At 39.2% G+C, this 26,395-nt stretch overlaps 1 protein-coding gene across 1 annotated transcript in view; it reads left to right on the forward strand.

Moving 5' to 3' along the window:
- LOC107040940 (transcription factor Sp9) overlaps positions 1 to 26,098 on the forward strand; it is a 35,622-nt gene extending 9,524 nt beyond the window's left edge. The window contains exons 2-3 of the mRNA XM_015261264.1: positions 22,731 to 23,706; positions 23,775 to 26,098. Coding sequence (XP_015116750.1) covers positions 22,731 to 23,706; positions 23,775 to 24,523 — 1,725 coding nt within the window. The 3' untranslated portion in view covers positions 24,524 to 26,098. The remainder of the gene's footprint in view (positions 1 to 22,730; positions 23,707 to 23,774) is intronic.
- Positions 26,099 to 26,395: the final 297 nt, after the last annotated feature.

Here is a 26,395-nt window from a genome sequence, read left to right on the forward strand (position 1 = left end):
CCCCCCCCCACTCTTCGTAATAATTCATTCTAATTGCGTATTATAACTCATAAAACCGCCGTGAGGAATAAAATCAACTGTGAAAAGTCCTTCAGAGAATATCGCGCGGGTGTTTGTTGTGTTACATTCCCTGGGCCTCGCACAAATGCGTCATACGAGCGATAGAGAGGGATTGAGTGGGGGGTGGAGGTTGAACATGACCGTTTGTCAGAGGGAAAACTCGAGAGGGGATCATGAATTTTTATGGCGAACGTGAATTTTTCCAATGATTTTTTTCATTCACCTCTCCACTAACACACATTCGACTTCAAGCCTCATAAATCTTGTCCTGCTGGAGGACATAACTGGAACACGAATAAAACCGATGTGTTAAAACGATATGAAAACGTTTAACTTTTTCATATCGCTGAGTACATCGGTTTTATCCGACTTTTCCTGGAATGAATAAAAAAAAATTGTGATTTTTGTCCAATGATAAATTTATACGTTTTTCCCAGGGGGCATTTGGTAGACCACACGGCCAACAAAACAATAAATTCAGCCGTGAAAGTCACCCCAGGGCCACTCTCTTATGGGTCTCTTATCCCCAATGATGCCTGGGACACGAGGGGGTGGCCTAATATGTCACAGTCTGTTGCAGTGATCTCGAGGTTTGGGGGAATGTACAGGGCTGGAGGGTTCTGGGGAGCTTTATGGGGATGTGCTCTTAATGGAGTGATTCAATAGTGATGATCTGATAAATCCTGAAAATATGGGTGAATATACGGGAGACAAGTGAAAGGAAATTCATTGAGACGAAACGCAATTTTACTGAGAGAAAGGTTCGGATTCTATCTGAAGCGTAAATTTGTAAAGAAGAAATTTGAATCTTAATAAAATATTAGCGAAAAAATTGTGAATAGATTGATCGAAATTGAAAAAAAATGGTATTTTGATTAGTTTTCGCTAAAAAATAGTAAATATTGCATGAAATTCGCAATGAATGGAGAATCCAATTTCAATTAAATTATTAAATTGAATTTTCGCATTGGGAATTGAACAATCTGATCTCGTATTCGGCTTGGTATTTTTGTCAACTTTGAAAAATCAAGTTGAAAAATCAAGCAAAAGAATTGCTCCAAGAATTATCTATTTCTCAAGAAATAGTGGATGATGGAATTAAAATTTGATTCCATTTTATTATTCCAAGTTTTATATCAAAATGGAAATCGCAGCTTTTTACCGAAGATATGTATATTTACCTGCATAAGAGATTTTTTGGGTTTTTTGAACTCTTCTGATAAAACTACAACCAGAGCTCTCTTCTATTTTCTATCCTACGGGATCGGCCGCGCGTCCTGTGCACGCGCCTTCTCATCTCTTCACGTCGTGGCGCTTCGGTTTCAGTCTTACGCTTACGCTTATTCGAGATTTTTGAGATATTTCGGGATCGATTTCTTTTCTCCTTTTTACGATAGGCTACTTTTGAGAGTTCTGCACGTCGCTTAAATAGTTGGAATTAACGTTCACCCGGCTAAAAAACTCGATCTTGGCGAAAGTCGACTTTGCCCCTGGAAAAATCCAAGATCTGACACTTTGACCCTTGTGACCCTTGGACCGACTTTCCCCCCGGAAAAATCCAAGATCCAACACTTTGGTCTCCGGTGAAAATTTTTTTTTTTCAATTCTCACTTTTTCCACATACTTTTGATAGGTCTGACTAGCCCGGCGCTTAAATAGTTGGAATCAACGTTCACCCGGCTAAAAAATTCGATTTTGGCGAAAGTCGACTTTGCCCCTGGAAAAATCCAAGATCTGACACTTTGGCCCTCGTGACCCATGTGACCCTTGAACCGACTTTCCCCCTGAACAAATCCAAGATCTGACACTTTGGCCCCCGGTGAAATTTTTTTTTTTTCAATTCTCACTTTTTCCACATACTTTTGATAGTTCTGAATAGCCCGTCGCTTAAATAGTAGGAATCAACGTTCACCCGGCTAAAAAATTCGATTTTGGCGAAAATCCACTTGCCCCGGAAAACCCGAAAATCTGACCCTTTGGCTGGGGCCAAAAAAAACGGTTTCTCAGTTTTCACTTTTTCCACATACTTTTGACAGTTATGACAAGCCCGGCGCTTAAATAGTAGGAATCAACGTTCACCCGGCTAAAAAATTCGATTTTGGCGAAAATCCACTTGCCCCGGAAAACCCGAAAATCTGACCCTTTGGCTGGGGCCAAAAAAAACGGTTTCTCAGTTTTCACTTTTTCCACATACTTTTGACAGTTATGACAAGCCCGGCGCTTAAATAGTTGGAATCAACGTTCAGCCGGCGAAAAAATTCGATTTTGGCAAAAGTCGACTTTCCCCCTGGAAAAACTGAAAATCTGACCCTTTGAAAATCTGAAAAAAAAACTTTCAGTTTTCACTATTTTCATACGAGATTGGCCGCGCGTGCTGCGCACGCGCCTTCTCATCTCCTCATGTAGTGGCGCTTCGGTTTCAGTCCTACGCTTACGCTTATTCGAGATTTTCGAGATATTCCGAGATCGATTGCTTTTCTCCTTTTTACGATAGGATCCTCTTAGCTCTATAGAGACTGTACTTAAAAGTCAACATTCTTTGTATATTACACCCGATCAATTGATTACCGATTTTTAACGAACTTTACACGTGATTTGGATCTTTGTGATAGGTCAATTGATCAGTCCAAATTCTTGAGAAATTATTCAATTAAGTTCATTTGTTCTGTTAATAATGTTCTGTTATTTTTATTAAGCTGTCATCTCGGTCTCCATTGCCCCTTTTCACTTTTTAGTTTTTAGTTTCTTTTATTCAGTTTCTTTGATAACTTGTACCCTTTTATTATTTCAATGAATGTGTAGAACCTACCCTGTCATAGGGGGTCCTCCCCTATAAAACAAAAAATTTAATAATAATAAATGAAATTTCAAAATCGGAAAAACGTAAGTTAATGTTGCATTGTGCCTCTTGTTCATTAAAAAAATCATCAATAAAACAAAAACGAATGAACAAAATCCTCCATAAAAATTCACAACAATCAAATGGATAATCCCGACAATAAGCTCATCTCAAAATATGAATGCTACCCCATAAACCACAACCACAATATATAGAATCCCTCCCTCCAATCATTACATCGACTTCATTAAATACTGTTCATTTAAACAATCTATACGTGCCAAAGCCGCAATAATAAATAACCAATTGATTCTCTCTCAATATTTCTACTGCACTAATCACCACTCGAAACGATTATCTTCACTAATTATAATTACCCTTGAAATCTCTCCCTGAAATTCAATTGAAACAATAAATTGTCCATTCATCGATCGCCAGATTACTCGTTTACGTAATTGTGCAATGGAATGTGCAAATGGAACGACTCGGCCTCCAGTGCACACAATTGCATATAGATCTACGTGCATCACGTATCTCACTACCATATTTCCCCTCCGTCCCCCTCTCAGTGTATAAACTCAACCACTATATATCCTGTGTACGTGTCCTGTACAGTGGGTAGAATCGTATGAGTTATCCCACCACCTACCAGCGACAGTCTGTTAAACCCATGCACATACACGCATGTACCATCCCCCGGTCGATCATATATCTACACCTAAACCCCCGATGCGCAATGAAGCTATAAATTCAACTGGACTCAGCGAAGACACGCGAGCCAATTTGGCAGAGTCAGCCAGTGGCTCTGATAATTATATTGTTCCTAAGTATCACGGAAATTGCCGAAAAGTCAACACAGAGGAAAAAAAAGTTTCTAACTTTCAATGGAAATCTCTGATGAGTTGCAGAATTCCTTCGTGCTTAAATCAAGGGAGAAAAAAAGGACTGAAGTTTTTACTTATTTTAAGAAAATTTCCCCGAAGATCAGAGAACAAATTTCCAATTACAAGTTGTTTTTACTTCAATTCAATATATTTCTACTTGAATGGCACGAAGAAAATTATTTGATGAATATCACCAACTAGTTGATAATTAATTAAAATTCTGGAAAGATTTTCCAATTTGATTCTACAATCATTTGGTAAATTTTCGATTAACGTTCGTCAATTTTTTTTTGATGAATCAAATTTAACAACAAGTTGTAGAGTATTGGGAAAGCAACTTCTAGGCGAGACAATAATCCATTATAAAGATACAGATCCCTCACCATCTAGTTTGGTAGTCAATTTTTTCTATAAATAATTTATAAACAATCAATTTAACAAATAAAAAATCAATCAAATTTATTCATACTCAGAATTTGACCAGAAGTCGATTTCATGCCTGAAAAAATAAGGCTTTCGAAAGTTTAAACAATTTCAATTATCTATTTATAAACAAAGAATGTTGAGAAAAATGATAATTCTGTGCAAAACGGAACTCGATTGATGATTTTTTCAAACTTTCCTCACGCAAGTTAATTAACAAATTTGATGATTCAAAATTTCTGAATTTGTATTGTGGTCTGCACCGAACTGTAAAAGACACTTGGATATCCTTAAGACAAATTTGATTCGTAAATTCAGAACTTTTAGGTTCTTACAATGAGGCTTATTGGATCAAAACCATTGAAATTCTCAAATTAAGAACACTATCGTTCTTGAATTGATAACTTTTTCTGTTCTAAAAAAAATGTACTCATGTTTATAAGTCATTTCTTACTGAGAATATGTGACATGACACCTTGGCATAATTAAGATTGAATTCAAGTTCAATTATTCCAGAAATTTATTTCTTTCGAATACACTAAGAACCTAATTGTTCTTGATGAAAAAATTTTAATGATTTTTCTTGTGAAATAGAGCAACTAGTTTTTTATTCTCAATAGCATGAGTTTTTTTTAATCAGTAACTTTTAATCAGAAACCCAAAAATTCTTTTTTTCTCTAAAAGAAAATTGTCGTTTACTATTTTGTAAATGTTCTTCCGGCACAGAATTATGATTCTCCATCTTGAAAGGTCTTAATAGCAAAATAATTAATAGTCCCTAGTAATCAGTCATTTCCCATCATATCTGCCCGATGAAAACGAAGTGAAACGTTTGCACCCAAGATCATGATTCCCATATATACTTTTTTTTTACCACTACCATCAACATTAGCTGGTAAAGCCGTTTACTGCGCTACATGCACGTAATTCCTATAATCACGTTGAGTATAATTCATAGTCGGTGGTAAGCATGTACTTTTCGTCTCGTTACGTGCCCCCCTCCTTCCCCATGCGAGAAACAAAGCTTGTGATTGTTCATGGAAAGTTTAAACACTTGATGTAAAACGGTTCATTAATATTGAAAATAGTTGCAATGGGCAAATAAAAAGCAAAAATAAAAAGGAAGTCAAGTCCCAATATTAATCAGGGAAACATCACAGTTAATGGTATTATTCGCCCAAGTTATCACGCGAAAATATTAGAACCTTTATAAAGGTTCTTCAAAATAAGATCAAGTTCTCTAATTTGGTACATATTGTAACGTTTATTTCGAAGGATATGACCTTCAAAAAAATTTTATCTATTCTTTTATCAAAGATATTTTTTCTAGAGTATATACTAGGATTGGAAAAGAAAAGCCCTTTGAAATCTGATGAACATGGGATTTGATTTAGGGGGGAAAGATAATGAAATTTCAAATTTCACTGAAAAATCTTATGATATGAAATTCCAAATTGTTGAGCAACAGAAAGACAAGAATCTGCAAGCTACTTGAATTTTCACTCGGAACATGGAGATACAAGATTACATTGCGTTTCATTTTCAATGAATTGAAAATTATAGAATACGTTCTCTGATTTCTATTAATTTTCATGCAATAAATAAACTGAGTTGTGAATTTTCAATTCCGGAATTCATGGAAATTTCAGCCTGAAATTTTCAATAGTGTGAATTTCACCACTTACTTGAGATTTCCCTTAAACATGCAGATTAAAAACCAAAATGAGCTGAAATTTCAATTGATTTAAATTTCAATGATGTATTCATCCGTCAATTTCCTAATATCATATCAAGCATTGTGTGTATGGTGAAACCAAGAGTTATCAAATCCATTGACAAGTTCCTTTAAGAATGTGAATTGAAAATATAATTAGGCCTAAGAATTTGCAACTCATATATACAGATAGATTGCAAAAAAAACATACAAGTACAGGCGTACTGGTGAGATTCTAGTCTTTGGGTTCCATATAACAATAGTGGGGGAATGGGAACCGAGGGCTACAATCTCTCCAGTACGACTTTACATATCTTGTAAATACCATTAAACAGCTAATAGACCTCCTATTGAGGTCCCCAATGCTTAAATTAAAAAAATTATGTATTCACGTGAATGCATTACGAATGAATTATGTATTCACTCAATTTTTTCCAAATTTTCACGTGATAATCGAACTAAAATTCAGAGTTTCTATGAGTTTTCTCATCAATTTGTGAAAAATTCAATGGAACATGATTTTTAAATAACAAAATTTCCTGGAATTTTATTGAACATGAACCCTTGTCGGAAATTTCCGATAGTTAACACGGAAAATTCAAACAAAAAGATTCAACAGTGTAGTTAGTCCTTCCCAAGCACTGATTTATTTTCAAAGTAGAACTAGGCTGACAGAAAAAATTAATTTAATGAAGAGAATTTTATTTGAACCAACTATCATTTGGCTCTTAATTTTCAAATAAATATGATTTCGTAGTGAATACCAGTTATCTCTTCTTGAGATACATTTGTATTTAATTTCTTTCTAGCCAGAGGTTGCTAACTCCAGAAATTCGTTGGTTTACTTAAAAATCAAAATTACTCTCATGACTAAATACGTTGTTATCTCAATCAAGACGATCGTACGTTGTTCCAAGTAAATTATAATTGGAGTTAACATTTCGAATGTTGAATCAGGATGAATATTTTTACACGGAAAAACCTTTGAGATTGTAGTAAGATGTTGTTGAGTTGAAAGAAGTTTATATTTGTTGACTAAAAAATTCGCATTAGTTTACAATAGGACTGGACTGTTTTATTGGATTCGAGTAAATGTATCTCAACAAGAAATGATTGATATTCACCGCAAGATCTTATTTATTTAGAATTGGTTCAAGTATATAATACTTGTTCCAAGAAAGAAACAACTCAATAAAAATCATTTTTTCTGTCAGTGTACTCCAAATTTTCCTCCAACCCAGATATATTTCAATACGAGATAGTCTCGTCTCAGCCAACTGCACCTGTTTGCATAGGGATGAACGAGGTCCGCTAGACGGTGAATGATTTAGTGGGCAGTTTGTTGCACCTATTCGTAACACTCCGTTGAAGCTACTCCCACCACTTCTCCAGCATTATAACACTCGAAAAGACTCCAGTGTTATATGGAGATTTTCTTGAAAACAACGATGTACAAGCAACTCTTCAAACCGGACAAATTGCTTTACTCAGGACGAGTTAACCCCCGTTGGCCCTCAACGATATAAACCTCGTCGCACTTGTATGTAACTGAAACTCATGACGCCGCACTCACGGCTCTTGGTTGCCCTTTACTTGGCAACTTTTCCATCGTTTTTCCCCCTTTTCTCAACACTGAAATGACTCAATGTTTACGGACTCCGGTCTGAGTCGGCGGATGATGGAAATATTGGTGTGAAACTGGTTTTAGTTATTTATACTGTTTTTTTATTGATTTGTAGAAAAACGACTTTGACCGACACAATATGTATCTGATGAAAAAAGGAGGGAATAGCTTCATCGCGTGTGAACTCTATGGGGTCGATCAAATATGTAGTCATATTTAAAGTTGATTTTATTTTTCTGCGGTGAGAAAACTAGTAATTTTTCACCGAGAAAAAAGTTGCGGAAAAAATACCGTGAAAATCACATAAAAATGAAGTTGTTTGACGTAGTTTTGATGTATCGCGACGGAGTGTCCCGTAAAAATTATGTTTCAACACGTAAAAATTACATTTCGATCCATCAAATTTCCAGAACTCAAGGGGAAATTATTTTTTTCTCTTCAGATTTTTTCCAAATTTTTGCGTAAAAATGTCGGAACACGCATTTCATATCACACGGAGTGGAGCTGTGAGATTTCCGTCTCACTTTCACTGAAAACTCATGAATTCCCTTGAATTCTAAGTAAAACTTGAAATTTTCTCACCATTTTCCCCTTAAATCGGATTCAATGTCACTTTCATGAGAATTGCTACTAGATTTGCCATGAAATTTCAAAAAATTTCTAACAGTGTATCAATAATTTTGGTATTTATCAATTGCAATTTTGGAAATTACTCTTTAGATGTCAAGTACAATTGTTTTTAATTTTTAACACTCACTAATTTACACACAGACACATTGAATCGGATGTAAGGTGAAAATAATCATGAAATTTTCGATTTCTTTTCAAATTCAATGAAATTCCGAATTTCTGAGCACCACAAAGGCGAGGAATCTCCAACTTACTTTTATTTTCAATTGCAAAATCCCTTGATATCTCAGGAGAGTTATAATGTAATGGAAATGATTGAAACTTATGGAAATTCAAACGACTATTATTATGAATTTTCAGTCTACTAAGAATTTACTAGAATTGACAGCTTATTACCTTAATTAATTCAGTAGCGAAGTGGTAAAGCGGTTTAAGTCGACTTATCTCCCAGTTGAATTTTTGAGGAATATTTCCGAATATAAGGGAGATACCGAAATTTTTGTAATTTCATTTGTTGTAGCACTCAATCGACTCTACAAAAAAAGGTTATAACAACAATTTCGCTATCTGACTTGGATTCCGAAATATTCATTGAAAACTGATCAATAATCAAAATTGACTTATACCGTTTTACCACTTCGCTACTAAATTAAGTAACAATAATCACTTGACATGAAAAACTCAATTTTGTTGAATTGCAAATTCTATAAATGATTTGATGTTAAATTTAATTCAACTTCCCAATATTAAGAATCCAAACGCAACTGAAGAGATTCTAACAATGTGGTTGACTAAATTTCATTACGACTCCATCCAAAAAATTTCAAGAGATCCTGAGAAAGCTCAAATGATAAATATTATGTCCCGTTTTCATCAGCATTTTATCCTCCTAAATTATCAATTTTTTGGCTGGAACACGGTAAATAGGGACCTAAGAAATGATCAAAGAATCTCGATCAATAAAAATGTTAATTGATTCATCGATCAATATTACAATATTTTTCCCCGAAAAATCATCATTAATTCCCGCGAATATGTATACCAACTGTTCCAAGAACCTCGAATCGTGACGGTGAGCTGTATACACGACCAGTTAGGCAACCTGACACGATGAGATAGGCATTTTGGACCTCTCTCAATATTCAGGCTTCACCAATTCACCTCTAGTCTGTTCACACCGGCGCCGGTTGCCCCGATAGCACCTTCGTTTAAATGCTAATACCCCGCCCAATTTATCTCCTTATGATATTCGGCACTCTCTTCGTTCCGAGGGCTCCACTCCACTCTGTTGACCCATTGCTCGGACCGTATAAATTTTTCTTCATCTTTTTTCTCCCCCATTCACTACGACTATTTACACGTAGAATGACGCGTTGGCGGAGAGAGGAGAGGATTCGTGTGCTCTCGGGTAATTGAAAGAAGCCTGCCGACACAGAACCACCGCAGGGAGGCAGATGAGGTGGAATTTAATAAAATTGATAATATACGATTGAACTACACTCGATTTTCCGTTTCTTTTGGGCATCCAGATTATTTTATGGACGTGTTAAATTGAGTTAGTGTCTGAGTACGGTCTCTCTACCAGTCTAGCTGGTTGAATGGACATAATGGACGAAGAAGATTCAATATTGTCTCATTCTTAGAGATATAATAGACATCTTGGAGTCAATTCGTATGGAAAGTTCTTGGAAGTTATCGCATCTAGAGAATTGTCATCTGAGAATTTTATTATCTAGTATTTTTTGTCTATTGAGTAATTTTGACTGTGCCTATAAATAACATAACTTATATGTGAATCAATTACTTGATAAGTGTTAAATTTGCATTCTTATGTTGGTGGTTTTAAACAACAGCTTGTGTTCTCAAGATTTTAACGCTTGAGTGGTTACAGCTCTTTTATGAAAAAAAAGTTGGAGAAAATAGTTCATTCCTCATTTATGGGTAATTTTGAATCTTCAATTAGTAGGAAATGGAGATGTAGAGGAGACATCACTGTAAAAAATTTCAGGATTATTTTTAGAGTACGTGTGCAGGAAGTTTGATTCAGTGCAATTAGGGTCTCCACTGTTATTTACACACAGAATAGTAATTTTTGACTGATGTTCGTTAATTATGTGTACCGGTATATGGAAATTATAACACATTGGCATCAATTCATATTGAATGACAAAGAACATAAATTTGTAGGCAAATGTGTAGCCGTCAGATGAATCAAGAACTCAATCTCACAATTGAAAAGCGCAATTGTGACCACATTGTCCAGTGGGGTCTAGGAGTCTCCCCTGGTTCAAAACCATCTTTAGAGGTCCTAGCACGCCATTTCTCGACCCGCTCTTTCATTTGAGCCCAAAAAAACATTCATATCTTGTCTGACATCGCTGCTACAAACTCGGGTCTACAACTCGGGCCTTCAATTGAAAGCCCGAGTTAAAGACCCCAGTTTGTAGCAAAGATGTCAGACAAGATATGAATGTTTTTTTGGGCTCAAATGAAAGAGCGGGTCGAGAAATGGCGTGCTAGGACCTCTAAAGATGGTTTTGAACCAGGGGAGACTCCTAGACCCCACTGGACAATGTTGTCACAATTGCGCTCTTCAATTGAAAACAGACATCATCTTTAGAGACATTTGTCATCTTTAAAGACTTCTGCACGCCATTTTTCGAGCCGCTCTTTCATTTGAGCCAAAAAAAACATTCATATCTTGTCTGACATCGCTGCTACAAACTCGGGTCTACAACTCGGGCCTTCAATTGAAAGCCCGAGTTAAAGACCCCAGTTTGTAGCAAAGATGTCAGACAAGATATGAATGTTTTTTTGGGCTCAAATGAAAGAGCGGGTCGAGAAATGGCGTGCTAGGACCTCTAAAGATGGTTTTGAACCAGGGGAGACTCCTAGACCCCACTGGACAATGTTGTCACAATTGCGCTCTTCAATTGAAAACAGACATCATCTTTAGAGACATTTGTCATCTTTAAAGACTTCTGCACGCCATTTTTCGAGCCGCTCTTTCATTTGAGCCAAAAAAAACATTCATATCTTGTCTGACATCGCTGCTACAAACTCGGGTCTACAACTCGGGCCTTCAATTGAAAGCCCGAGTTAAAGACCCCAGTTTGTAGCAAAGATGTCAGACAAGATATGAATGTTTTTTTGGGCTCAAATGAAAGAGCGGGTCGAGAAATGGCGTGCTAGGACCTCTAAAGATGGTTTTGAACCAGGGGAGACTCCTAGACCCCACTGGACAATGTTGTCACAATTGCGCTCTTCAATTGAAAACAGACATCATCTTTAGAGACATTTGTCATCTTTAAAGACTTCTGCACGCCATTTTTCGAGCCGCTCTTTCATTTGAGCCAAAAAAAACATTCATATCTTGTCTGACATCGCTGCTACAAACTCGGGTCTACAACTCGGGCCTTCAATTGAAAGCCCGAGTTAAAGACCCCAGTTTGTAGCAAAGATGTCAGACAAGATATGAATGTTTTTTTGGGCTCAAATGAAAGAGCGGGTCGAGAAATGGCGTGCTAGGACCTCTAAAGATGGTTTTGAACCAGGGGAGACTCCTAGACCCCACTGGACAATGTTGTCACAATTGCGCTCTTCAATTGAAAACAGACATCATCTTTAGAGACATTTGTCATCTTTAAAGACTTCTGCACGCCATTTTTCGAGCCGCTCTTTCATTTGAGCCAAAAAAAACATTCATATCTTGTCTGACATCGCTGCTACAAACTCGGGTCTACAACTCGGGCCTTCAATTGAAAGCCCGAGTTAAAGACCCCAGTTTGTAGCAAAGATGTCAGACAAGATATGAATGTTTTTTTGGGCTCAAATGAAAGAGCGGGTCGAGAAATGGCGTGCTAGGACCTCTAAAGATGGTTTTGAACCAGGGGAGACTCCTAGACCCCACTGGACAATGTTGTCACAATTGCGCTCTTCAATTGAAAACAGACATCATCTTTAGAGACATTTGTCATCTTTAAAGACTTCTGCACGCCATTTTTCGAGCCGCTCTTTCATTTGAGCCAAAAAAAACATTCATATCTTGTCTGACATCGCTGCTACAAACTCGGGTCTACAACTCGGGCCTTCAATTGAAAGCCCGAGTTAAAGACCCCAGTTTGTAGCAAAGATGTCAGACAAGATATGAATGTTTTTTTGGGCTCAAATGAAAGAGCGGGTCGAGAAATGGCGTGCTAGGACCTCTAAAGATGGTTTTGAACCAGGGGAGACTCCTAGACCCCACTGGACAATGTTGTCACAATTGCGCTCTTCAATTGAAAACAGACATCATCTTTAGAGACATTTGTCATCTTTAAAGACTTCTGCACGCCATTTTTCGAGCCGCTCTTTCATTTGAGCCAAAAAAAACATTCATATCTTGTCTGACATCGCTGCTACAAACTCGGGTCTACAACTCGGGCCTTCAATTGAAAGCCCGAGTTAAAGACCCCAGTTTGTAGCAAAGATGTCAGACAAGATATGAATGTTTTTTTGGGCTCAAATGAAAGAGCGGGTCGAGAAATGGCGTGCTAGGGCCTCTAAAGATGGTTTTGAACCAGCGGAGACTTAGACCCCACTGGACAATGTTGTCACAATTGCGCTCTTCAATTGAAAACAGACATCATCTTTAGAGACATTTGTCATCTTTAAAGACTTCTGCACGCCATTTTTCGAGCCGCTCTTTCATTTGAGCCAAAAAAAACATTCATATCTTGTCTGACATCTCTGTTACAAACTCTGGTAATCAACTTTGGTTTTCAGTCGAAATTGTTAATTTACACAATAGTAGGATTGCATTGACGATTTTTTCTTAACTCGCATAAATCTTCAAACAATTTGCTATCGATTGGTGATAAATTTTTTTGAAAATAATGAAATAGAGGCGATAACGCCTTTTTTTTCAGAGGTGATTTTTCAAAAATTTATTTTAAAAAAAGTACTAACTAGCAAATGTTTTTTATTAGCTTGCAATTTTCTTCTAAACTACTTCAATGAGGAAAAAAATAAAAATTTGGAATATCTATACATGAGGGGCTAATTGATCGGATCTTGGGATTCCCTCATTTTGTGATCACTTTAGGATTAACCCTGTCTGGTCACCATACGGGATTCGCCGCCGTGTTATTTAGGCGCCAGCGTTGCCGCATTCACTCTACACTGGTCGGGCCCATCCAGCGAGTGTCCGGCAACGTCGCGTAACGGGCCGTTGCATTTAACATGGGAAAAAATAATTCATCCGTTGGAAATAATTTGTTTTCTTTATGAATTTCAAACCTATGTTTTTCTAAAAACTACACTAATTTTTAGACACTTCTGTTGAAGAAGTCATTCGCAATTAAAGAAAAATAACGTTTCGCGGTGTTTCCGTCATGTAACGACCAATCTAGGGTTAATGAGGTATGCATGAAGTAAATGTTTTCTTTGCTAGAATTGTTGGTTTGTCGAAAATCTCATTTAATATTCATTAACCTACAGATGATTCATTACTTCCCTCACTTCCCGTCCTGTTTTTTGATTCATCCAAGTAAGTACTTCATAAAGGAAACAAATTTTTCTAGTTTTCCGAATTAAGTTGATGATTCCAAGAAACCCATGGTTGTAGAAGGCATTGTACTGAGAATAAGAAGCTAGTTACTCAATTTCAGAAGAAGAATCCCTCAAATTGAGTGTTAAAAACCTACTTAATTGAAATGAAAGAAGTTCTTAAATCAAGAACTATTATTTTTTTTTTATTATTCAGAGAACTATTCTTTGAATTAAAAAAACCAAGAAAATTCGAAAAGGATAAAATCGTTTTCAACAATTGAAAATTAATCCAACATTCATTGAGTCAAGAAGACTGGTAAAATACCTTTATTAATAAAGGATTTATAAACATGAGTAGGTTAATTTAAAAACAGGAATAATCATCAATTCATAAACGAGAAAAGTCTTCTTTGAAGAAGCTCAAAATTCTTATTCTGAGAACTCAAAAGGTGTAAATTCCTAAACCAAAATTTCCTTTAAGTAAAAAGTAATTTCATTCATTCCCATGATTTTTTATCCGCCAAAATCCAATACGACAAAGTTATGAAATTTAGGAATGCTTACTGGAAACTAGAACCATTTTTTCTGTTTTATTTCTTCAGATAGTCTAGATGATAAACGGTCTTGAACTGGTGATCAATTTCCTCTCATTTTTCTTTTTCTGTTCATTATTCAGTAAATTTAAATAAAATTGCACGTCAATAATTAAAATGATCGACTCTCTTTAATAGCCCCAAGAATAATTTACCTAGTTAACGATCTTTAAATTAGTATAACGCATGGGATTTTCCCATTCAAAATTTTTTCTTAACGAGACAAATGTGACCTTGAGTGGTATATTTTTGTTGGTAAATACGGGGAAGACCCTTTCACCCGTCGGACCTTTTTGTAACGTAAAAAAAGCTCCTGCCTGAGGGCAATTCCCTCTATATGCTAATGGAGAAGGCTACCGATATACTCTTTACGCCTTCGCTCAGCTCCTGGAGTTCATTTCTAATTTTTTCACTTTTTTTAGGGAGTATTATAAATCTCGGATGATTAATAACGCGTATTCAGCGCCCCAATTACCAGGAAATACGTCACAATAGGCTGTTTCAGCCATGAGAAAAACAAATTGACGTCTGGGAAAAAATTTGAATGGAAAATCATTCGGAGGTCATTCGCATTTAAATTTTTAGGGATTTCATTAAACGATTTGTGGTCGTTGATTTGTTGGGCCAGGGAATTTCCTTCGTTTTATGGTGTACTAAATAGCCGCATGAAAACTGTAAACCGCCAGTTCCACTCACAAATGTGGATTTTGTTTATTTATCATCACCATCAGCTTGAACTATTCCAGAGCCAAACTCGACAAGCAACTCGGCAAACGAAAGATTTACAGAGGCCTCATTATCCTAATGAAGACATAACGCTTTTGTGAAAAAAGAAAAAATGGAAGCATTTTTACCAATAACAATTCCACGTGAAAATCCAACCTCGTTACGTGTTTGTAATACATTTGGATTGAGTTCGCCGAAGTCATTTACAACTCGTGGTACTTCTCGGAGACGCCAATCAGCCCCCTCCCCTCCGCCCACCGGTGAACCGACGATGCGCAGATAATCGACTCAGCAAATATTTAATTTTTTTCCTCAAGTTCTTTTTGAAAAAAAGTGGTCAAAATTACTTCCGTGTCAAATTTGTGCTATTTTTAATGCTAAAACTGATCACTCATAATACCACGAGAGCTCAAAAAAGTATTGAGTATTTCCGATAGGTTCGTGGCAAATAAACGAAGGGGTCGAGTTTTTCAGGTTGAAAAATAGGAGTGTGAAGCGCGAGTGATTCTTCCTAAAAAAAATTCAATGACTTCATTTGGATGCAAGAAACCGGGAGGAAAATACCCGAATAATTGTGAGGCTCGAGAGGTATTCGGGAGATTATTTTTCCCAATCGGATTTCGATCAATCAGAGCGCAGTATTTGAGGCTACTCGACAGTTTTATTTCGGATATTTCCTCCTAGCTTTTGAATATTTCGCAGTAGTTCTTCATTTTTTTTACCCGGGAATTTTTCCATCCAAATTTCGTCCAAGAGAATTGCACTATGAGAGAAAATTCATCTGTCAGTTCCAATGAGGGTCTCACTCGACCAGGGAATTTTTTGTTTTTCATATATACATCAACATTTTCATGTTGATGAAAATTAACAGTGGAATTATCAAAAATTATCCTGATTCCCTGATGGGAAAAACAGTGTAAGCTATACAAAATTACGCCAAACCTGCAACGATTCCATTGATAGAGATTCTGAGAGAAAAAATCATCAAAAATCAGTTTGACTAACAATTTATTGACCCCTAAATTCAGTAAAATCCGAAAAAAAAAGGATTTTCGGAAGCAAGAATTGAATTATATTTTTTTTGAAAGTCAATCGAAGTCCCATATCAACAGAGACACACACCAGTGGTCGTAAAAAATGAACAAGGGTGGAGCATATAACCGAGTTAACAGGCCCAGGAATTATAGCCCGGTGGCTCTGAGGCTGTAATGCCCCGCTTAATATTCAACACTGGCGACGCGACAGATTTACGAGTGCTAATGAATTGGCAAGACATGTCTTTCCTCTTGATTTTCATGCATCCAGTGGATCCTCACGTGACTCCTAATATCCATTAAATTAAATTCCATCACCCCCGCCCCTCTCTCCCCCCACCAGCCTCAACCAATATTGAAAACTTGATGGAATTCCTCTTATCTGAAATTTTAATTTGATGGAATCCGTCATATTTCTGAAATCGTCTATATAATCTTACATGAAATTTCTATATATGGAAATGAGAATCTCATGGAGATAAGAACAATCATTTCTATATTTATTTTTATTGGCGAATTTGGCAATTTCTTGGGAATTCAATAGAATTCCATACAATTGAAAATTGTGTACAGGAAATTGTTTTTAAGAATTCTGAATCATTTGGAAATTCAATTAAATGTAACGTTAAATGGTCACAATAAGTTTGATATCCCAGATGTTATTAAAATATAAATGATCTAGATAACGAGCTCGGATTTGGTAAAGTGTTAGGATGAATCAGAAATTTCATGAACAATTTGATCTGGAGTTTGATTTGAATTCATATAATTGAAAATTTAAATGCATCTATGTGACTGTTAAAAAGCAATTCAATTTTCCGGATAGGTCAGTAATAATTTTTACGGGAGCAACATCAAATTCAGTTTCAGAGGGGTTTCATTATGAAATTTCCAATTTCTCTAAAAAAAAATATGATTTCTCAGTACCAAATTAATACGGTCAATGTTCTTTTAATCATAAATTCAAGAATAGACTCGAATATACCTAAATTTAGCTAATTTCGATGGTTTCCGATGGTTTTCGCATTTCCACTGACATTCCACATCTTTGAAATTTCAATGAATCTGTCACTCGATAAAAATTTCCAACAGTCGACTTGAATTTCGAAAAACTTCTAAAAGTTATTGAAAACAGTCGAGGTATGAGCCTCCGAAAAATAATAATATTCTCAGTCCCACGGGGTTCTTTGATTAACACAATCGTCGATCAACAAAGTAAGGGAGCAGAAAGCTCGATTAGTGATTGGAATGAGCCCCGGCGCCGCTTCCTTTCAGGGATGACCGAATAAATCTTGTGAGCTCCCTGTTGGCCCGAGGCCACGCGGCATCTCCACTCTTTTCTCTCCCAGGGTATATACTTAAGTTGGACCCACAGGGATAGCTTTTCGGTACCACTGGGAGCCCTCCCCCTCTTCCTCTCTCTCCGTCTCACGGATGAATTTAATTAAAAAACATAATTTAGAGGAGAAGGGTAACAGGTAGCGGTCGGCCTGGTGGGAACTTCTCCTTCGGGTGTTGATGCGCAGACTGAACAGGCCTGGAGGGTTCACTCATGAATAACGTTATTAATCCACCAAAATTTCGCTAAAATTTCATGAACCAGCCGGCAAAAAACCGATGAAAAAAATAAGAATCCTAAAATAGCAAAAAAACGGTAAAACTCTTCGGGGAACGACATGATTATTCTTACCAGAAAAAATTATATGGATTTTGGTTTAATATAAGTTAATGTTTCCTCTAAAGTGTGTTGGCTAGTTTACGGCCCCCGGTGATCATCCTCGAGTCATTAACGTTCAGTTACCGAGGACGAGTAGCGTTACATTATGTACCTATTACATTCCAATCGACTGCGGGGTTGGTAATTATCTTGACAGGAGAAACAGAAAAAACGAGTGAATAAATAATGCTAAAAACCAACAAAACCAGTGCTAGTTTTGTCGTACAACTGAGTCACTTATCTTCCACAGGCTAGAGTTGCATGTGGGTAACGATAAACAAATAATTAGCATTAGGAGTAACCGCATTTGCTATCTTTTTCCATCGACAAAGAAAAAACTCTGCTTATTTTTCCCTTCACTCAAACAAACTGATTCAATTTCCCATATTTTTTTCCCCGACATTATTTATGACTTTAAACATCACGGAAGTTCGGAATCACATTCACCCGTAATATATCTCGTAATACCCTGACCCACAAATCAAATCCAACTTCCCCAAAAGAAGGATATGTTCCACCTAATTCGAATTTTCGGTCCCAAAAGCCACAACATTCGACTCTGGTAGATTTGTAACGGACTGAGAGGCGCAGGTGAATCCAATCAAAAGCTCGTCGGCAGGTGCCCCAGCCCCTACCCTCTTCCTCATCCTCACTCCTTTATTTGTCCCAGTCCTTTTTTTTTTATTTTTTCCCATCTGAGTAGAAGTGTACAAGTCCACCGTAGATAATTTCCTCGGGGTTTCCATTACTCTTCTTACTCTGGACTCGTTTTTCATCACAATTTTTTTGTCCCACCCGAGCGACTATCAATCAGACCCGCAAGACTCGCATTAACGTTTTATTTATCGAAGAAAAAGAAGAGGAAGGAGAAGAAGAAGAGGTTAACATAGAGTGGGGAAGAAAGTTGAATTTTTGACAACAACACGTCAGCTGTGGTACACCACAGCCCACCTCAATTGCACGGTGGGGGATTTTTTTGGAAGGTGGTTGTGTGGTATACCATGACCCCACCCCCTTTCGCTACTTTTACCTAATTTGCACCCTCGCACCTACTATCTGTCGTTCTCCACGTCAGTCGACGCTGTCAAGCTAAGCGCCGAATTGGTGGACTAATGTATGCCTTTGTGTCAGCTGTTACACGTGTCTATACACTTTGGATAATGCTGCTTTCTTTCTGCTTTCGAAATGTCAAGTCGTCGGTGAATGGGTGCCATTACCATGTACGTAGGGAAAGAATAAAAAATCAATTGGATTTCTTTTCAATTACCGTGTGAGGTTTCTTGGGTAAATTATTTGGTAGCACTTGCTACTTTATAATTGTTGAATGTTTTGTATTCTGTTCGGTAAAGGTTATAGATATAGTATCGGATATTGACATGTGACATTTAGGAATAGCATCAGATAAGCCTCCGACATGCCAGCCTTAACAGCCCGAATATTATGAGATTGGGTGTGAAGCGTGAAAGCTTATTCGAAAAAACAGGAATGAAAAAATCATTAGCTTTCGAAATCAACTCTAGTAAGGGGAAATGATAAAGGCTCTAGTGATCCGTTTCTGAGGCAAGTTGTAAGCCAATATATGTCACCCATGTAATAAAGAGATGACAGTTGATTCAGAAGTGCTTCGCCCACATATATTGTCATTCCGTTAGACCACAAACCCATCAAATCATTTGGTTTCTGTTACGTCATGTCTGACTTTCTGAAGTGACACTTCTCAAGTGATCGAGAACCTCCTATTTTGGAAGGCTGTGATGGTTTTGTCATGGGGAGTCCAAAGGGGTCAGCATATCCACCTAAGGCATATGTAAATCTGGACAGTCATAGTGGTGTTGAAAACGCTAGCCGTAAAAATGTGTACAATCATTTGAAATGATAGGTTCGAGAAATTAATTTGCTTCTGGAACTGCCTGACCAAGAGATCCGTAGAGTTTTCACTGTCCTTTTCGAAAGGCAGCTGAGGTTTACACCAATGTTTACTGGTACTTCACACATCACATTGCATGTAGTAAAACAGCAAAAACGAATGTTTAAATTTCACAGAACTTTTGTACACATTTTTCAGACACTAAAAAACGTCTGAATAAAATCAAAATTTGTTTGAATTTCAAACATGAATTAAGATGTTCAGTGATGAATTTTCATTGCATTCAGCCGTTTTTTAGGGTCTGAAAAATGTCTACAAAAGGTGTCTGAAATTCCGACATTCTTTTTTGCTGTGAAAGCAAAAGGCTTCATGAAATAAAACTTTGTTCACATATATTGTCACTTAGTTGTACCGCCAAACGAACTCATCTAGTAATTTGGTTCCTACAACCTCAAGTTTCCCTCAAGTTTAAGTGGTATGTTGTGTGGAGTTTCGAATCACATTCATCCATACGACCCAAACTTTTACATTTCTAATAGAGTTCAGCAAAATCTCAAGGACCTTGAGATTACTAATTTTTTTGCCTGACATCCGCTGTTGTTCTTGGAACGGTCAAGCTTCCTGGCTCTCTTAATTTACGCGCCAACGCGTTGTTAGTCTCACAGCATAAGTGACCATCAAAGGATGGGCGTTGACGTAACGCGGTGAAAAACAAAGGATCAAACTAATGTTTCTCCACCACTGCCCATCCCAATACAATTCCCACTCCTCAAGTAACTGCCGACAGGAAAACTACACCTACTCAAGCAAACTTTGACCAATGCAAATTGATCATCCAATGAAATATTTAGATTTAAAAAACTACCACCAAGTCAAGGAATACACATTGCGTGTAGAGAGCCATTAAGTGGCTCTAGGATAATTGAAGGCTTGTCAGAATGGTAAAAAGATGGAGGAAATGAGGTTGGGGTATGAAGAAAATGGCGACTCCAAGGCGCCTCGAGGTTTCTGCCATCAAAAGCATCATCGTTTTCAGTGTTGAAGGAGCCCTCAAGTAACGACTCCTTTTCGTTTCTGCGCGTGGAGTAATTACAGAGTACAAAAAGGATAAGGTATATATGCGAAACTCTCGTCCACAAGCCAAGCCATGGGGGTATTCGGCTAATCAATAACCCTATTAACGCACCCGACACGTTCTCATTTACGGATAATCCCAGTAATTCAAGAGTCAACTTTTGCCACCGCAAACCTCTGCCCTCTGCAGCCTCCTACACGTGTTTGTATTTTATTATTCATCTCCATTTTTGTTTTGTCCATTATTCTTCTCCCCGCCCGGAGCCTCAGAGGGATCATTCATCACTTGAGCGATTGAATGCGATTTAAAAACCAAAGGGCAAACATAGAACTACCGAGGATTCATGGACCCATTCTCAACGCTTCTACCTCCTCAACTCGATCGGCTAATTGAGAGATGTCGTTGTCTACGAGTCTCCATCATCGTATTGTTCAGAATGGTGGATCAATACCCTCCAACCCCTCTATATCAACCCCTCTCCTCTGTAACCTACGAGAGAACGTTGAGCTTGAAGAGGGCGTGGTTCGCCTCTAGTACACCAACGGAGATATACCCCTGTTGGCTATCTCCCTCTATCACCGGATTATATATAACCCTGCTGCGCGAATTCAACCCTCTTTGCACCTTCTCTACCCACTGCATGGAAAATGCTTCAATTCCCCTCATCAGTCTCTACCCATACAACAAGCCAAGTGGAGTAAATCTCCATGAGCTTGTCCAATCAGAAAAGCTCACTGAGCTTTTCGATAATCATCAGTGCATCATCTGATATTGCCTATTTAGCCGCTATTTTTTGTATAGCTGGCCTGTTGGAACATCGGTTATGTCCTCGATGAGGTCGTTCTTCGTTTTTTTATGTAACCCTCATTCTCCTGAAACACTCGTGTGTTGGTTAACCCGGGTTGAAACGTTGGACCGCGTGGGGGGCGTGTCGCCTCGATGGCGCCGGCTACTAATGGCCGCAGCCCGCCAGACTTTAATTTCCTGCTGCTTCCGCGCGGACCCTTTGGCTTTACCTTTCTCTGTCCGAATATGTTCTCCCCGAGTGTCTTCCTCCCCCTTCACCTCGTGTCCCACGAAACCTCATCTCTACCTAGAGCCCTGATGACTCTGTCCCCTTTTTTGTAGCTTTCATCTTACTCCTTTGTACTCCCGCCTGGATCACAGTGTTTCGGTAGTCAGAAACGGTAAGCACTGACACGAATCATCATCCCCCGTTGAATCGAGATGATTTGCATGAAACTGGTCTTGATGAGACAGAATCAGCCCACGGCGTCATTATCTCCTGAAATCACCCACAGATGGCCAACCTGTCTCCCATATGCCGGAAATTATTCAGATCTATAATCCATAAGATTTTGGGTGATACCCTTTACTTATATCGAACAGTATCGTTATCATACGATTCGATGCTATTGACGATGTGACAGACGTGGGAGCTTGTGTTCAACGACCTGGGGAGAGAGAGTGAGAGAGAAGGAGCTACTGGGGGAATTAATTTGCATGAAACTACCTTGAGGGATGTGTCGCCAGTTAATCTCTCGCTCCTTTGCAACAGTGGCGCCCCCTTGGGCTTCATTACAACCAGGTTCCAAGTCCAATCTTCGATCTTTCTGGGTAAGAGAGGCAAAGGCTAGACGAACTCTTGTGCCAATTTAGTGTCATTATGCACCCTCGGGGGAGGACTTTCATAGTTTACCGTATAACTTTACTTGGGTATACCTCGTTCCTCATTTCGAGTCTCCATTGAGTGAGGGAGATGGAGGTAACAAGTATCAGGAGGGGAACGGAAGCGTCGGCTTATTTTGAGATCGATTTAGAAGACGTGATTATGGGTAACGGGTCTATACCTCGTCAGCTCTGGTTCAACCGGTTCCACGATATTAACCTTATTTCCTCCGAAATAAAAACACTGGAGGAACGAAAAAAGTTGGAAAAATATTAAACAGTTAACTTGTAGGAAGAGATATCAAGGTGGATGTACTAATTGAGGTATTTCCGTTTTTTTGTTTCAGGATCATCCCGGATTGAGGGGAACCCCACTGGCGATGCTGGCTGCCCAATGCAACAAGCTGAGCAACAAGAGTCCGCCTCCCCTGGCAGATGCGGCAGTGGGTAAAGGCTTTCATCCGTGGAAAAAAAGTCCCCAGAGCAGCGGCAGTTCACCACAGCACAGTGGTAGCGGTGGTGGTGGTGGTTGTACGACAACTGGTGTAACACAGAGACCAGCGGCTACGAGTAGTGCAGGGAGTACTGGTGGTTATGCAAGGGCACCAGTCACTTCTTGTGCTTCTACGGCACCGCAGTACGGCAGTGATTTGTATTTTCCTGGCACAGCGTCAGCCCAACAGCCCGATCCTCATCATCACCAGAGCAGTCTGCTCGGTAAAGTTGAGGGGGCAACGCTTGGTTCAGTTTACGGGAGACACCCGTACGAGTCATGGCCGTTCAACGCGATGCCCGGTGCAACGCACAGTGGCATCAAAGCTGGTGACGGCTGGTGGGATGTTCACGGAGCAGCCACTGGTGGCTGGCTGGACGTTAGCGGCACAGTCGGTGTCCACGCCCAAATGGCAAACTACTCAGCAGACTATTCAACGAGTCTAGCACTAGCTGGTAACCATCTGCTAACATCAGCGACAACTGCCGGTCACAATCTACTCCAAGACACGTACAAATCAATGCTACCTGGTGGACCCCCTAGCTTTGGCCTACACGCACATCACGCGGCTGCAAGTGGTGCAACCGGTGGTGCGGGTAGTCCTCAGGGTGGTACAGGAGGTGGCGTTAGTCAAGCACCATCACCGCGTTCACAGAGACGTTACACAGGCAGGGCAACCTGCGATTGTCCAAATTGTCAAGAGGCTGAGAGGCTTGGTCCAGCCGGCGTCCATCTGAGGAAGAAGAACATTCACAGCTGTCACATACCAGGATGCGGCAAGGTCTACGGGAAGACGTCTCATCTGAAGGCCCACTTACGGTGGCACACGGGTGAGCGACCGTTTGTTTGCAACTGGCTTTTCTGTGGCAAGCGGTTCACACGTTCGGATGAGTTGCAGCGGCACCTTCGAACCCACACCGGAGAAAAGAGATTCGCCTGCCCGGTCTGCAACAAGCGGTTCATGCGCAGCGACCATCTCGCGAAGCACGTCAAGACCCACAGCAGCTCCAGTTCCAGCGGAGGCAGCAAGGCGGGGAAGGGAGCGGGGAGCTCATCAGCCGAGTCCTGTTCCGACAGCGAGGACAACGTGAGCCAGCAGAGTCCCAATTCCAACAGCTCGGTGCCAGTTGTACCAGTGGTACCACAGTCGGGACAGCAGCAACAGCAGCAGCAGTCCCTGTCAGTGGTACCACAGGGTGCACAGGACACCAGCGTAACGTCCCAGAACACCGTACACCAACCGACAACACCCATGACCCCAATGCAGATGACCCCACCCCCACTGACCCCACACCATCCCCACCACCCGCATCTCCCGCCACTAATGCATCATCCACATCATCACGCAACATCCGTACAGTCGCATCATCCGCACGCGGGGATGAGCATGCACTGAGCCCGGTGGGGCCCGGAGTCGCCGGTGTCTGCAATAACGCTAACACAGCGACCCTGGGCTCCCCACTATCCTACCCAATCAACCTGAATCTCATTCATCCCCATCATCATCAGTACAATCACTATCAGTCACAATCACATCAGCAAAATCGTCAGAACAATAATGCATACAACATTACACAAAATCCTGGCACTCCTGGCAATGCTCAGACCCCGTCACCAACGTCCCCAGCACCTGTACATAGTCTCTAAGGAGTCTCTCAGAATCTCCTAGCTGTTGTACTAATTCCCTTGGGGGAAGAGCATTTTCACATGGCTGTCTTACGCATTTGTCAAATTTTTTCATTTTTCAGAGCTGGAGACATGTGGAGGTGCTCTTCTCGGGGCGAATTGCACTTGATAATTTTTTATTTTACTTCTCTCCGGAAAATTATCACATTTATTGCCCAGTTTAACAGTGGTTCAAATTTTTACCCCCCCCCCCCTTCCCCCGAGTAAAGCACCATTATTACACACCTATTTCTGTTATCCGAATTTTACTCTACTTGTAAATACTATATACATAGCGCGTGAGAGATGAATATTATATTATTTAGAGTGATATAATATTGTATAAAAGATGAAATACACTTACCATAATTACACGTAACGTCGTTTTTTTGGTTTTTCAAGAAGATTAACAGAAGCGCTCGGTTGAATCGACGCGTATGTAAATGAACAACAAAAAAAAACAAAATAAAGTCCCACGGTTCAAGGATTCCACGCGTCTGTACTGTAATCACAGTCGACGTTCGCACCAGGTGACGGGTATTTATTTTTATTCTATTCACACGAAGAAGCAAAAATAATCAATTCACTTCTCGCGAATAATGTTCCAGAATTGTTTTCCCCTGTTGACCCGTTGCTCAATCTCCCAAATTGAAAAATCATTTCGGGATCGAACGAGACGCGTGGAAACTTGTCCATGTACACTCGGATGGTGCCCCATATCACGCCCACCCGCCCTAAAAAACCTAGTAACTTTACTAGTATTAATTATTATTAATTAATGAAATTAGATAATGAATTATTATTGAAGTATTATTATAAACGAAAAGAAGAGAAGAAATTATGAAATTCATTTTAAAGAGTTAAAACAAGGAGAACGAAAAAAATTAATAAAAGATGCTTTTGTGAGTATGAAAACGAAGCGTTAATGATTATTTTGATCACATATGCTTCCTAAAATCCCCAAATATCTCTATTTTTTTTCAATATTTTTTTTTCAAAATCTAAAGCCTCAAAACATCAATCATAGCCAAAAAACATACCTCGTTGGGATGAATTTCATGAGCGAGCGGTAACTCGTCACAAATTCGCGTGTCAATAAAAGAGAGAAAGGGAGAATGAGGGGGCGGTGGTAGGGATGAGAGGGTGAGGTGGGGAATTGAAAATGGGTGCCTTTTGCGGCGCGGTAATATCGCACGGGCCGTTAGCTCCCGGGTTCTCCGAGCCATGAAATGTCCCGTCATAACATCAGCTTTGCCCCCCCCCCCACTCTCCACCCCTCATTTCTCCATGATGCACATCGTTGTCGTTTCTCTTTCTCCCCATCTCTCTTTTTCTCTCTTTTTTTTATCACCAATCCCCCATCTCCCTCTCTCTCTCCTCCAGCCATCATCACATCAGCATCCGGGTGACTTGGGGTGCATCTGATATTCAGACAAAAAAAAATGTCTGCATTAACTTTTTTTCAGAGAATAATATTATTTTTTTCTTCTCTCTTACAAAAATTTTAAGATAAATTATGTAAAGAAGGTATTAAAGATGTCGTAACTAAAAAAAGAACCGTCAGGTTTTTATTATAAATATTTTTTTATAGATAGAACGTCGAGACACTTGACTCTCGATCCCGTTTTTCTTAATTTAGAAGTATTTTCAGCCTCTTCATCCCGACTAGCAACAGCCTTCAACTAATCGCCGCGGCAACCAGTACAATGTTTACTCAATCAGCGCTTGGAGTCATCCCCCAGCGGCTTTGTTGTATCTCACAGATTAATTCAATTCCACTGGGGGTACCGAAATGCTGGTTGTGCGGGGGCCCCGGTTAATATCGTGCAGTCATGATGGTGTGGCTTGTTGATG

This window comes from Diachasma alloeum, unplaced genomic scaffold, assembly GCF_001412515.2.
Source record: "Diachasma alloeum isolate Michigan unplaced genomic scaffold, Dall2.0 Dall_scaffold_00179, whole genome shotgun sequence".
NCBI lineage: Eukaryota > Metazoa > Arthropoda > Insecta > Hymenoptera > Braconidae > Diachasma > Diachasma alloeum.